General features: G+C 44.9%; 1 protein-coding gene across 1 annotated transcript in view; it reads right to left on the bottom strand.

Moving 5' to 3' along the window:
* Positions 1–8,366: 8,366 nt before the first annotated feature.
* The window catches only part of TBC1D22B (TBC1 domain family member 22B), a 416,082-nt gene continuing 411,639 nt past the window's right edge, over positions 8,367–12,809 (bottom strand). The window contains exons 12-13 of the mRNA XM_086923270.1: positions 12,013–12,108; positions 8,367–11,679 (exon numbers count right to left, since the gene is read on the bottom strand). Of these exons, the coding sequence (XP_086779396.1) occupies positions 11,551–11,679; positions 12,013–12,108 (225 nt within the window). The 3' untranslated portion in view covers positions 8,367–11,550. The remainder of the gene's footprint in view (positions 11,680–12,012; positions 12,109–12,809) is intronic.

A 12,809-nucleotide genomic window follows, 5' to 3' on the forward strand; every position in this document is an offset into this window, starting at 1 on the left:
GGGGCACTATCTTATTCAGGTGCTTAGTGTCTAAACTCCTGGGTTCCCGTGGGGGAATGCTGCCACCAGTGGGAATCGTCCCACTCAACTCTTGCTCTCGAGCAAAGGCGAGTCTCTCTTTGGCTAGGGCAAGTTCTTCCCTTTCGATCCGCAGATTGACTTTCCGCTCCTTTGCTTCGTACATTCTCCTCTGAGGTGATGTCATCCCTCTTCGAGCAGAACCTCGAGAGCCATTGGTTCGAGCGGATCTGTTAGAGCCTCTCGACAGAGACCTAACTCGTCCGTTCCCAATGTTAAGCTGGCCCGAGAGAGGCCCCAGGGGTCTTCTAGTACCAAACTCGTGCCGGCTTAAGTTGTCCTGAGTTAGCTGACTAACTATGACTGGACCTTTGTCTGCCTCGTCCCCAGATGTCTCTGGTTCCTCGTCCTCCTCTTCGCCCTCGGCAGAGAGATGGATAAGGTCAGGGTCACCTCGGGTTCCCTCGAGGGGAGGCATTTCCATTTCGGGATGAGAAGGGGCGGTGTTACCCGCCTTCTTGGCATCATAAGTCTCCAAGAGACCAATCAGAAACGGAATGGTAGGGTTTGCACCCTGCTTAATCTTTCGAGACGTACAGATCTGTCGCATCTCATGAAAGCTAAGCGCAGCATATCTGGAGGTGACCTGTGGAAGGTCGACTGACACGAGGGGAGACTCAGAGTTTCCGCCTTTGTCCGACATGCTGTTTCTAGTGTGGTGTAAGTGATGCACCTACCTACACTATGGGTTTACCTACTGAGCCCTTGCTAAGAGTTGTAGCCAAGGTGTGCTAAGCCTTGAAGAGCTACAACAGCTGGTTCAGTAGAACTCAGAGTATTCTAAACTAGGTTATATGTACCTGGAGTACTTATGCGATCTTTCACAAGATGTTCTTAGGATACGCGTGTTAAAACAACAGCAAGCTCAAATCCCAACCGCTGCTCCCAATGTGAGAAGTTGGCCCGATATGCAGTGTTCGCTATTCTAGCGACCGCTATGTATCGTTCCAACGACCCTTATGGTGATTGGTTGTAAGTCAACCTTAGACCAGCTATCCTAGTAGCGTGGATACGAGAAGTCTTCGGGCTAAACTCTAGAGGGCGTGTTAAGCCAGCTGTTATACCATCACATACCCCTTGAACCCCAAGTGAAAGGACACCACACAAGTGTTATGAAAATAAACAGAATATTTATTAAGAATCACAACAGCCCTGGACTCTTTATGAGGACAGGGTACTAAGCACAAACCAAAACTCTTAGGAAAATACTTCAAGTGCACAATTTAAACAAGTGTCCGAGGACACGGGAAGTTTAGTGGTCTCGGGCGGACCCGATAAGGCAAGTCGGAAGCGAGGGACTCGGGACCCTAGAGTAAGGAGGTTATGCAGGCACTGAAATGCCGAAGTTACCTAGCCACGAGGGCTGCGGCTGCACAAGTCTTACAGGCGTCGGGGTCTTCGCTGACGAGCCAGGAGCCGGAAGAAAAGGAGTTGCTGGCCGGCGACCAGTGCTGAATAGTTCGTAGAGATCCAAGCCTGGATCAGAGATCGTTGATACCTGAAAGCAGAGGGGACCAAGTTCGTACTACTAGCCAGTAGTCAGAGGGTACCAGGAAGGCACCGGTTGGCCGTCACCTCGACTAGGTGAGTGGGCGACGCTGGGCTCTGCAGTCTCACGGACCAGGAGGCGTTGTCGGCGACCAGGATGGAGGTGCGAGCTGTCCCACGGAGGTTGATGCTGTCGGCGTCGCTGGGCCCAGGATTGGGGCAACAAGCCTTGGCAGATTTCAGGGCCACGGTGTGGGCCTAAAATGGCGTCGTGAGTGGACCAGGAGGATCCGGGGTGCTTCTCTCAAAGATGGAAGCAAAGGCCAGTCTGGAGCAACCAGACCAGCAGCGTTGGTTGTCGGATGTCGTCAAAGAAGGGCACAAGCCAGCGGCTAGTGACCAGACAACGTGCTGAGCAGCGAGCAGAAGGGCCCCACGCAGATCGTGGAGATGCTGGGAGACCGCACTTCGGTGCTGGAGCTGCTCAGGGTCGGGGCTTCTCGGACCCCAGAGCACTCACCAGAGAATTGCTTCGATGGTCGTGCTGATTAAGAAAGCGTGCAGGTTTTGATGATGGCCGGTCCCTCGAGGTCTCGTCGCACCCACAGATCACAGCTGAGCTGATGACGTGGGTAGAGGTCAGAGGTGCCAGGGAAGCCGGTTCTCGTCGAGCTGGGCTGTCGGATTCCTTGAGGAAGGACTTGCAGCAAACCGCAGAGTTCTTAGATGGTGCCCGCTGGTGCAGGGTGACTACTCCTTAGCCACAAGGGAGAAATCTTGAGAAGAGTCTCGAAGTCCTTTCGTAGAAAGTATTCTTGATTCAAAGATGATCTGATTTGGAAGGGTCCCCGCTCCGGCCTTTATCCTAAAGAAAGGGGTGGGTACATGACTAGGTCCTGCCCTAAGGGTGGGACCAGGAAGGGGGGTAGTTACACCCCTCTCCCCTGCCGGACTGTCCCCAGGTCAGGGGCTGGTGCCCCTGGAACTGGTTCTGACCGGCAGATGCGTAGTGAGCACCGGGGTGCCACTCCGCAGTCACCTTCTCGCAAAGCCCTACCTACCCAGAATACACAAACCCTGTCTGGGACGGTGCGAACACTGCCCTTGACAGGAAACCCTTTGTCCAAGCTCTCCTCGCTTGGAAGGACTCCCAGCAGCAGGAGGTCAGACTCGTGTCTGTGGTGGCAGCATCCATTTTGTGGAGCTGAGGCTTTAGTTAACTTTAACCGGGGTTCACAGTTACATACATGTCGTGTCCCTCTAAAAGGGCGGAATGCTAACCTCGTCGCCAGCATTGGCGAGGGGGTAGCATCCCGATTCGTATGACACCTTACTCGACATGTCTTGATAACGCAATACCGAAGTTACCGATATGATACGCGTTACCATGGAACAGCCATTGGGTCTTGGTTCCGCTAGCTGCAACCGGGCTCGGCTCATGCCAGAGCCCAATTCACACGGGTCCATGCACTCTGCCTTCAGGATTGTCAAAGCCTGCCATAGGAGTGACTGATAGGAACTCGGGTGTCCATTGTGTGGTTAGATATAGGGCTACTATACCTAAAGCAACGAGCGAGTACGCTACGTTGCCCCAGCTGTCGTGCAGCCAGTTGTGTCAGATTTAGATGGCCATCCAGGGGTGGCATAATACATGCTTCAGCCCCTGGTAGGCCCTGGGTACACCGATGCCCTGAGTTACAGGGTCTGACAGGGTGGCCCAGTTCCAATTGGGTAATGCACCTAAGGTACACGCATCAATTTAGAGAGAGAACAGCTAGGCTGTGGGTCTGATTAGCAGGCCCGCAGCCCGAGAAAGTCGTAAACCAGTGAAACAAAAGCAAAAAGTCCGGGTGATCATAGGATTGCAGACCCTACTCTCCTACAGGGAACATATGACATCATGGATCCAATATTTTTGGGATATCAATAGAAGGACAGCATCTCAAGGGGTGGTCTGGGACACCTTCAAGGCTGGAGTAAGGGGAGAAACAATGAGCTTTGTCTTAGCAAGGCAGAAGAGGGAAAGGGATAAGAGAGAGCAGATAGGACAAAAATTATTAAGAGAGGAAGAAAATCTGAGCAGGGCAATTGTACGAAATCTACCCCTAGAAGAATATCTATTTAAAATTATAGCATTGAAAGCCGAAGCCGTTGAAGGTCTGGCTAGGCAAGCAGCAGACAATTATTTAACGAAAAAGTAAAGAACGTATGAATTTAGCGAGAGAGTAGGGCAAGTACTTGCAATTAGAACTAGGCAGAGAACAGCTGCAGCTGTAATAAAAGAAATAAGGGATGTACAGGGGAATTTGGTTGCGGATCCTAATTTAATAAGGGAAGTCTTTAGGTGGTTTTACTCAGACTTATACACCCCGGAGGATTAAGGGAGCCTGGTAGACATTGAAAATGATCTTAGGAATATTTCACCGCTGACATTGCCTGAAGAAGATAGGGAGATATTGGAGGGACCTTTACAGCTGGAAGAACTTATGGGTGCCCTTGGAAGTCTACCAGCAGAGAAAGCAGCAGGGCCGGATCAAATCCCGCTCGAATTCTATCAAGTATTTAGGGATGGTCTTCTGGCAGATATGTTCTTCATAATGTTGCAAGCACAATCAGGGGAATCCACTCCGGACTCCTGGGGCGGGGCGGGGCCGATATTATTGTAATTTTAAAAAAGGGGAAACCACCAGAAGCACCAGGATCCTATAGACCAATTACACTGATGAACTCAGATGTCAAAATATACTCCAAAATGCTGGCAAAAAGATTGTCAGGGATCATTGAGCAACTGGTAACCCCCACACAGCACGAGTTTATACCCGGTAAAGGGACAACACGTTAGGCCTGTTGTCACCATGTTCGACTCTGCAGGTGTCCTAGGGGACCCTGTCGCAGCACTCTTCCTAGACGCTGAGAAAGCGTTTGACAGGGTCTCCTGGGACTATCTCTGGCACGTTATGAGGTGGTGTGGGATAGGGGAGACGTTTGTAAAAGCCATACAGGCCCTTTATAGCACTCCAACTGCCAGAATTAGAGTTAATGGAGGGCTGTCTGCTGCAGTAAAAATCGCTAGGGGGACCAGGCAGGGGTGCCCCTCCTCGCCCCTTCTCTTTGCGCTATATCTTGAACCGCTATTGCGGCAATTTGAAACTAACCCGGAGATACCACCAATGAGGGTAAATAACTGTATCGGGAAGACTTTAGCTTACACAGGCGACGTAGCCATACTAACCTCGAACCCTACTTTAGCTATAAAAGAGGTAGAAGCAGAGGCCCAGGTGTTTGGACAGATATCCGGCTATAGCTTGAATAGATCTAAAACGCAGATCATAAAGAATATATACGCTAGGTGTGATAACAACAGGGTGGTTAGTTCTGCAGTATATCTAGGGGTTTCACTATCGGCGGATTTGGATGTGGTGGTTGAGAGTAATCTGACTCCATTAATCTCTAAGGTAAAGGGTGATTTGGAGAGGATGAACAATCTCCATCTTTCTCTTATGGGCTGCACTAATGTGATAAAAATGCTGATTCTGCCCAAATTTCTTTATTTTTTTAGATCTATCCCCTTGGTCTTTGAAGTTAAATGGTTTAATTTGTTAGAGAATGTACTGAATAGATTTATTTGGGCACACGGGAAGACCCGGCGGGCTTACCGATATATGTTTCTCCCGAGAAAGAGAGGGGGGCCCCTGATTTTAGGTTGTATCAAATGGCTGCAGCATTACAGTATATGCAGGGATTAATTGGGGGTGGGGGACTCGAGCAAAGAGTTACGACCATGTCCACGGAAGTTTATTCTGTAGAATTGGGGGCGGAGGCAGAAAACTGTTTCTTAAATAGAGTAGAGTTTGGGTACTATAAAAGGACAAGATTCAAGACTGTAGTGGCAGCAGTTAAGATATGGAATGCTCTTTTAAAAAAGGCGGATTTAGGAAGATACAATAGGTATGTCCGGCTATATAGGAATAAATCCTTCCCTGCGGAAGTCTTTGCTGATTTAACAATGGCTGGTTGGCAACAAAAAGGGATAATACAGATTGGGGATCTAATGGATGATGAGGGGATTGTTCAGTTTGCAGATCTTACCCTTAAGTATGGTATCGAAACAAGGGATTTTTTTTAATTTTTGCAGGTAAGGAGCTTTCTTAGTAATAAGCGGGGTGGTGCCGCGGGCTTTGGCCGTAATGAAATATTGGAGAAGATAAAATTAGGAGGGGATTGTACGATCAGATCCTTCTATGCAAGCCTTGCAAAAGGGAAGATTGATGATATGAATAAAGTTAGTAACAAGTGGGTTGAAAAGTTGGGGGGGGGGGGGCCTGGAAGCTTCCAGGAATCTCTGGACTTGGGTCGTACCATCTTCTGCTCGGGTCCCCTGCAATCTCAGCATTATAAGACTTTGTTCTCACTGTACCACACCCCAGCCAGAATAGCTAAGTGGGGAGGCTCCACCGGTACCACCTGCCCCCGATGCAATGCAGTGGATGCAGATATTGTTCATATGTTTGCTACCTGCCCCCAGCTACACGCTCTGATTAAAAACGTAGAAGATTTTCTTGGTAGCACATTAAGATTACGAGCACAGTTGAAACCTATGTTAATCTTGTTGGGGAGGGTCACGGGGGGAGATTCTGCTTACAAGGAATTTTTGTTTATCGCTACCGCAGTACTGAGGCTGACAATAGCAAGAGCATGGTTGGATAAGACCCCCCCCCCGGTTATGCAAACTTGGCTGGCAAATCTATTAGCTATGCATAATCTTGAGAAGGCAATTTATGCACGTAAGGGAAAAAGGGGAAGAAGGTTAGGTTTAAAAATCTGGGAGCCAATAGCGAAATGGAAGCAGATTATGGGACTGTAGGGCAATTTATGTGAAATGTAACAGGAATTATAGGTTCTAGTAAGCATAAGTTTATGTATATGTTGCGAAAATGTACTTCATATTCTTTATTTAGTACTCTACTCTTTTGTTTAATTTTGTTGAAGCCATGTAAAGTGTGAGTAGTGTCATCAAACCAGATACGGTAAATCATAAATCTAAAGTTAATTGGTTAAATGTATAATATATGTAATACAATGTATGTACTGGGAATTTTTTTTTATTAAAAAATAAATAAATAAAGACCTAAAAGAAAGAAAAAAAAACATACTAACAAAGGATGACTGATTAAACGAACATGGCTGTATGCTGCTGTGAAGCATGCTTGTCCTTAAGCCCCAATTAGAAAAGGTCTAATAGGCACCCTGCCCTTCTACCCCTTTTTGTCCTAAATGGGTCACCTTAATGAACATATTACACCACTATGTTAGTGGTTTGCCCATCTATGTTCTATAAGCAGTCTGGCCATAATTAGGGTATTTACATTTCTTTCTGGGACTGAACAAGTAAAATATCAAATCCACGCATACGATTATGGTGATGAATGGCTCTTGTGCTGATTTAGGCATCATCTGAAACCTTATCAAATACCTGAATCCACGTGTTTTGAATTGATCAACATAGGAGAAACGTGTAGGATGTACACTCCATCGTGCCTCATGTGAAACCTGATGAAGTTGTATCACAACCAAATTGAGAATGTTGTAAGAGTATAAAAGGCAGTTCGTGAACACCTGGGTACCTAAATGTGCTCTGCAGATTATATTCACTTAGCCCCAGCATCAATGTGCCATGTTTTGGCCAAAATCACAATATCAGCCATGTTTATGTCATGAGTATGAGGTCGGAATGTTGAGGTAATGTTGATTAATCAAGCTTTATGCACTAAGTATATTTCTCAGACAACCCAATGGTTCATATGAGAATGTAACTAAAATACTTAATGGTACTACAAGGTGAATTAAATCTGATCCTAGTTCAAATGATTAAGAACATTATCTTTGTTCAAAAGGTCCGTCACAAAAGACCTTTGAGGATTCTCACAATTCATCCAATTTTTTCAGAGATATTCGGGAATCTTCTAGAGACTAAAAATGTTCGACAAGGGCTTTACATGACAAAAAAAAAACACAAAAAAATGTAAGTGCCTTGAAATTTCTAAAGCTAATATTTCTGCTATTACTGGGCACTTATTGTGGGGTTGCTACTCAGTGTTTGTTTGAATAAATGTCAGGATATCTTAGTTTTTCTAATAAGATGCATCCATTTCCCATTCATCTAATAGCATATATAAATTAAAAATCATCTTCGAATTCACAATGATTCTTTGTCAAAAGGCCAGATTTAATATAAAGCAATTAATCGCAGAACAAGTGTTCTTGTGACTTTCACGTTCATAATCAACTCCTTCCATAAAGCTATTTAGGTTCATGGCGTATCAGACAAATTCAGTAGTTTTATTGGCAAGGATAGCTCGCACGTTGGGTTAACTCTACACTGGGTTAGCAGCCACATATTCATTTATTTTCCAGTCATATTGGCTAAATGTGTTCAGTTTAAACACTGTATTGGGAAATAAACAAGGGTATAGGCACTATCACGATTTTTGCTAATTGCTCATGTTAATTAGAAAGGCTCTCACTGACTGACATGCTTTGCATGCAATTTACTGAAGAGAGTTTGGACGAAGACAGATCAGTAGCTGATAACATGATCATCAACATCTTATTATGGATGAGTGCCAAACTCAGCACTGTCAGAAAATGATTACATTAAAATGACATTTAGAATACAGAAGTACAATAAATACACTTTAGGCCTGGCCTCTCCTCATTTTTTTCTCAATTTACCTCACCATTGTTCTAAGAACGGAATCTTCGTTTTACAGGTTAGATTTCAAATCAGTAAACCAGTCAAGTGGGGAGACTTCGGCATTTATTCAGACCCTTCACATATTTGCCAAGGTGTGCACCTTTCATTTACACATAAAAACAAACATTTCTTAGGAAATAAAAATAACCTTTCTTCATTATAATGTGTTTCGCCAGTGACACGAATAAAAAAATAAAGAAAATTACAAAGGCACACAAAAACGGACATCCAACTGCCTGAGAAGCAAGTAAAGAAAGCACTGGAAATGTGTGAGAACTTTGGAGTTTTATCATCAATGGTGTAGCTTTGAGCTGGGACCAAAATCATACACTGCCTTCCACCTCACTCAGAATCCATCACTCCCTAGGCCACTGCTTTTTACAGTCCTTTCAAACTCGTCATCTCTGCTCCAAGTCCACTTGGGCCCTTGCTGTACATGGCTATTTTACTTGTGGCTGGAAGCTTCCTCCATTTTCTGCTTTCCTTATTTCACTATGGCCTATTTTTCCTTAACGTGTTACTACAGCAGGGTTTGGTCACAACGCATTCTTCTCCTTTGCTTTTGACAAGCCCAGCTAATAAAGGCATGCTGTCCTCTCCTTCTGGCTGTTGGTACTCACAAACATTTTGTATTGCCACATGTTTCCCTGGACTTTTTCTGAATGATTCGGAGTCCTTACAAAGTGTTTTATCCTTGCCACCTCTTCCCCAAGTGCTTGCCCCTTGTCTTTGGTTATTTTATCCTGAGCCATCCGCCCTTAATTCACCCTCTGATCTTTCCTTCTGGTATTAAGACATTTCTGTAGGCTATTTCCATTGTATTGCCTTAGGACCCACAGGCCCATTTCATTTCGCCTAGATCTTTCAGATTTCATTTGTCAAACTTCTTGTTCCAAGAGCCCTTTTATCCTTCCTCTCCTCTCCATTGGCCATAGCCCCATTTCACTACTACTTCTTTTTGTCTTCGAACCTCTCTCTCATTGTCCTTGACACCCGTAGTCCTTTCTCCTTAACTGTGGCCCTTTCTTCTTCTTGGTTCCTGATCACGTTCTCCTCACTCTCCCAAGCTCTATGTACAGGCTTTTATTACCTTTGGTTCTGCTCACTAGGACCTGTCCCCGTTTAGACTCTGTTCTTTTTCTGTTTTGCAGGTTCTTGCAATTCTGTTTACCTAGGCCACACTAGTCCATTTTATCTTCCTTGCTTTTGGTCCACTGAGCCCTTTCTCCTACGTCACATTTGGTCCTCTTCGTCTTTCTTTGCTATTGGTTTCCTAAGTTCTTCTAGTCTTTATAGCCCTACTCTGAGCTAATTCACCTGGCATATGGTTGGCCTGATCCGTGCGCGCATTTTCCCAGCTTTCTCAGCCTATACCCTTCCACCAGGTCTTCTTTGTTTCCAAAGCTATCTTTTCCCTGCCTCTTAAATCGTAATTTTAGCTCCAAGCATTTCTTTTCACTGCTCTACCGGTCCTTTTTATACAATGGTTTAAAATATTCAAAGCTGCCCGGTGAACAATGTTATCAGCAGACCAGATCCTGCAAATTGCTCACACTACAGGCATGCATGAAGTAAAAGCTAGCAAAGGTATTAATTATGAAGACAAAATAAATAAATCCAGTTATTCGTACACATATGGAATTTCCAAGCATCAACAGTCAGTGATTTAGCTGAGGAACAGTCCAAAAAAATGTCCTACCAAAATCACCAGGAGTGTCACCAATGAATTAGCACTCAAATTTAAGACTAAAGGAGGAACTCTGATAGTCTGCTCCCCCTCTTGTTCATTTCAATCATAAACACAAACTTTAGCGCATTTCATTGTATAATAGGATTTTAAAAAGAGTTTGAAATTCAAATAAGTGCTGACTGAATGCTCTAGTGTGGCTAAGTTCCTCACGAGTAGAAGCTGGTATCAATGGTATGCAGGACAAACCTAGTATAAATACAATATCTTCTCACACAGAAGACCCATATTGTACATCTTTACCCATATACACAAAGTTAACCCCACAATATATATATATCTATATATATATATACATAATGCCTCTGAGGAGGATGGCTATGGACAGGTACTCACTGTGGCTCAGTACATTACAGCTGACGGCAGTTGACACATTTAACTTGTAAGTGCATGTTAATCCATAGCAGAATCTGCAAGAGGTACAGTTTTTAGGCATTTCCGGCTGAAGACATTAGTGATCCACCTTCAGAGGGAAACCCAAACAGCATGGCATACACATATGCTTATGTTAGGATGTGCACAACTGCATGGAGGAACAAGGAATTTCTCAAATTATGGCATATTACACTATGGCAAAATGCTTCAAATAAAAACTATGTCCACACATGCGCTGTGGCAACACAAGCACAACCCTTTTCTGAAGTTCCCTCCCACACTCATCCTTATACAAACCAAGCTCTATTCATCTAACCCCTTTTTGCACACAAGCGCAAAAGAACAAAGCATCCAGACATTCACCCTTCAGCATACGACTCGCCTACACCAGAAGCATGTGCACTGGCAACACCAAACATAACCAATCTCTGCAGGTCACACACAGCCATATACACCAAACCAGCCTCTCTCTCGTGGTAATTTCTGAGCATAATTTGCACGAGTGTGATAGGCAAGGTGGTATGCATTCAATGGATACCACATTACCCAGCCTCCGCACCACCAACCCCATACCCTCCAAAGACTTTCCACAGAACCTCCAAAAACCATCTTCCATGGTACTGGTTCAATCTGTGCACAGCATGTCAAGAAATTGGTGGAAGGGATGGTCGAGGCAGTAAAGAAGAAGGCAGGTGTGGGGTCCGAACCCTGAAAGACTTGGTCCTCTGTCACAGCAATATGGGACTGCTATACCGTGGTGTCATCTCAGCTTATTACCTCTGCCAACTTTACCCGAAAGCCAAGGTCCAACCATCTTGTGATTTGCAGTCGTAGGTTTGTAGACTATTTGAACTCACAGCCTCTGTTCAGTCTGGCTGAATGACTGTGGTTTGTTGTTCTCTTTTTTTCTGTCCTACGTTAGAATAGCATGAAATACTGCAGGTCGGGTGGCCTGTCCACCGATGCAGAATGTCAAGCAGGCACACAGTAAGTTAAGACAGTTTGTGAGAAAATATACAGTACAATGGTTCCTTGCTGGACGTCTGAAGGGGTCAACAAATCAGACAGACCCAAAGGAGGAACACGCAGGCCAAACGAACGTTGGCTCCTATCGTCGATAGTGGTTGGGTGCATCTGCAAACATGTACTTGAGTCTGTATGCTTCAGCCAGGAGAAGTCCAATCTCCTCATTTCCCCAATGTATTGTGGGAAGATTTTGTAACAGCATTAGAAGGCCCTGAAAATGGTAAAGAAGTATTATATTACAAAACATATGCAAGCTTTTACCCAATCAGTAACTTGCAAGAACAAAAATGACTTAAACCAGCATTTCGTGCTGACAAAGAGCTGCAAACGAGGACAAAAGGCATCAAATCACGAGCACCTAACAGAATGATATCAAGAGTATAACATTTGTATCAAAGAAATATTTAAACTTGTGAAGTACTGGGAGCTCTACAAAGCAGGTTTACAAACAGTTTTTTTGGTGCTGTGGCAACGGTCACTGTTAGAAGTATTAGTCGGCAGGGAGGGCAGAGGCGTAATCACAAGGTACCACTAATTCATTCACCTGGAAGTCTTCCTCGTCCAAGATCGCCTTTCGCCACTTGATCAGGAATGCAGCACAAACATACAAATGAAAGTGTGAGAACCCCTCAGACTCCGCCTGAAACAAGAGACAGACATGTAAGAACCTAAACACCAGTTGAACATCAAAATCAACCCTTTCATGGGATGTACCAGATAAACCTGGTGTGACCGCTCCATGCCATCAAAGAGGCCCTTTGGCGGCTGCTCCCTTACACTTGAAGGAGCTCTAATCCGTTTCTCTTTGTTTAACTCATCTCAAAATGGCTGTCACACAAATATGAGAAACAAAAATTGGCGAGCCGACCACTCAATAGCCTTATTATAGAGGAGTGGAAGGCCTCTACACAACATTTGGGTGGAACGGCAGCCACTGCTCCCTTACCATCCAGAGCTCTGCGTTGCTGTCCTTGGGCTCCCCTTGTTGAAAGCTGGTTAGCTCACTGGCAGACAACACGAGACAGTCTTCCCAGTTCCTTGGGTGTCCAGTACAAGCATCATTCAGCTAAGAGCAGGTGAAAATTATGGGAAATTCCATGTGGCCACTCCACTGTTGGGCAAATAAGAATGGGGAGCTGAGGACCTAATCTTCCTAGAACATAAAGGCTCTTCTTTTGGGTCCTTTAAATACTTACTATCTAAATACATGACGAGCGCTCCTTCCTTCCTCCACTGGTGCCTTAATCTACCACCCTCACTAAAGAACACAAGCTTTTTCCCAACAGAGCTTCTCAATCTCTCATCGTTGCTATCTCAATGCAAACCTTTATACTCTTACTT

The sequence above is a fragment of the Lissotriton vulgaris genome, chromosome 5, assembly GCF_964263255.1.
Source record: "Lissotriton vulgaris chromosome 5, aLisVul1.2, whole genome shotgun sequence".
Lineage (NCBI taxonomy): Eukaryota > Metazoa > Chordata > Amphibia > Caudata > Salamandridae > Lissotriton > Lissotriton vulgaris.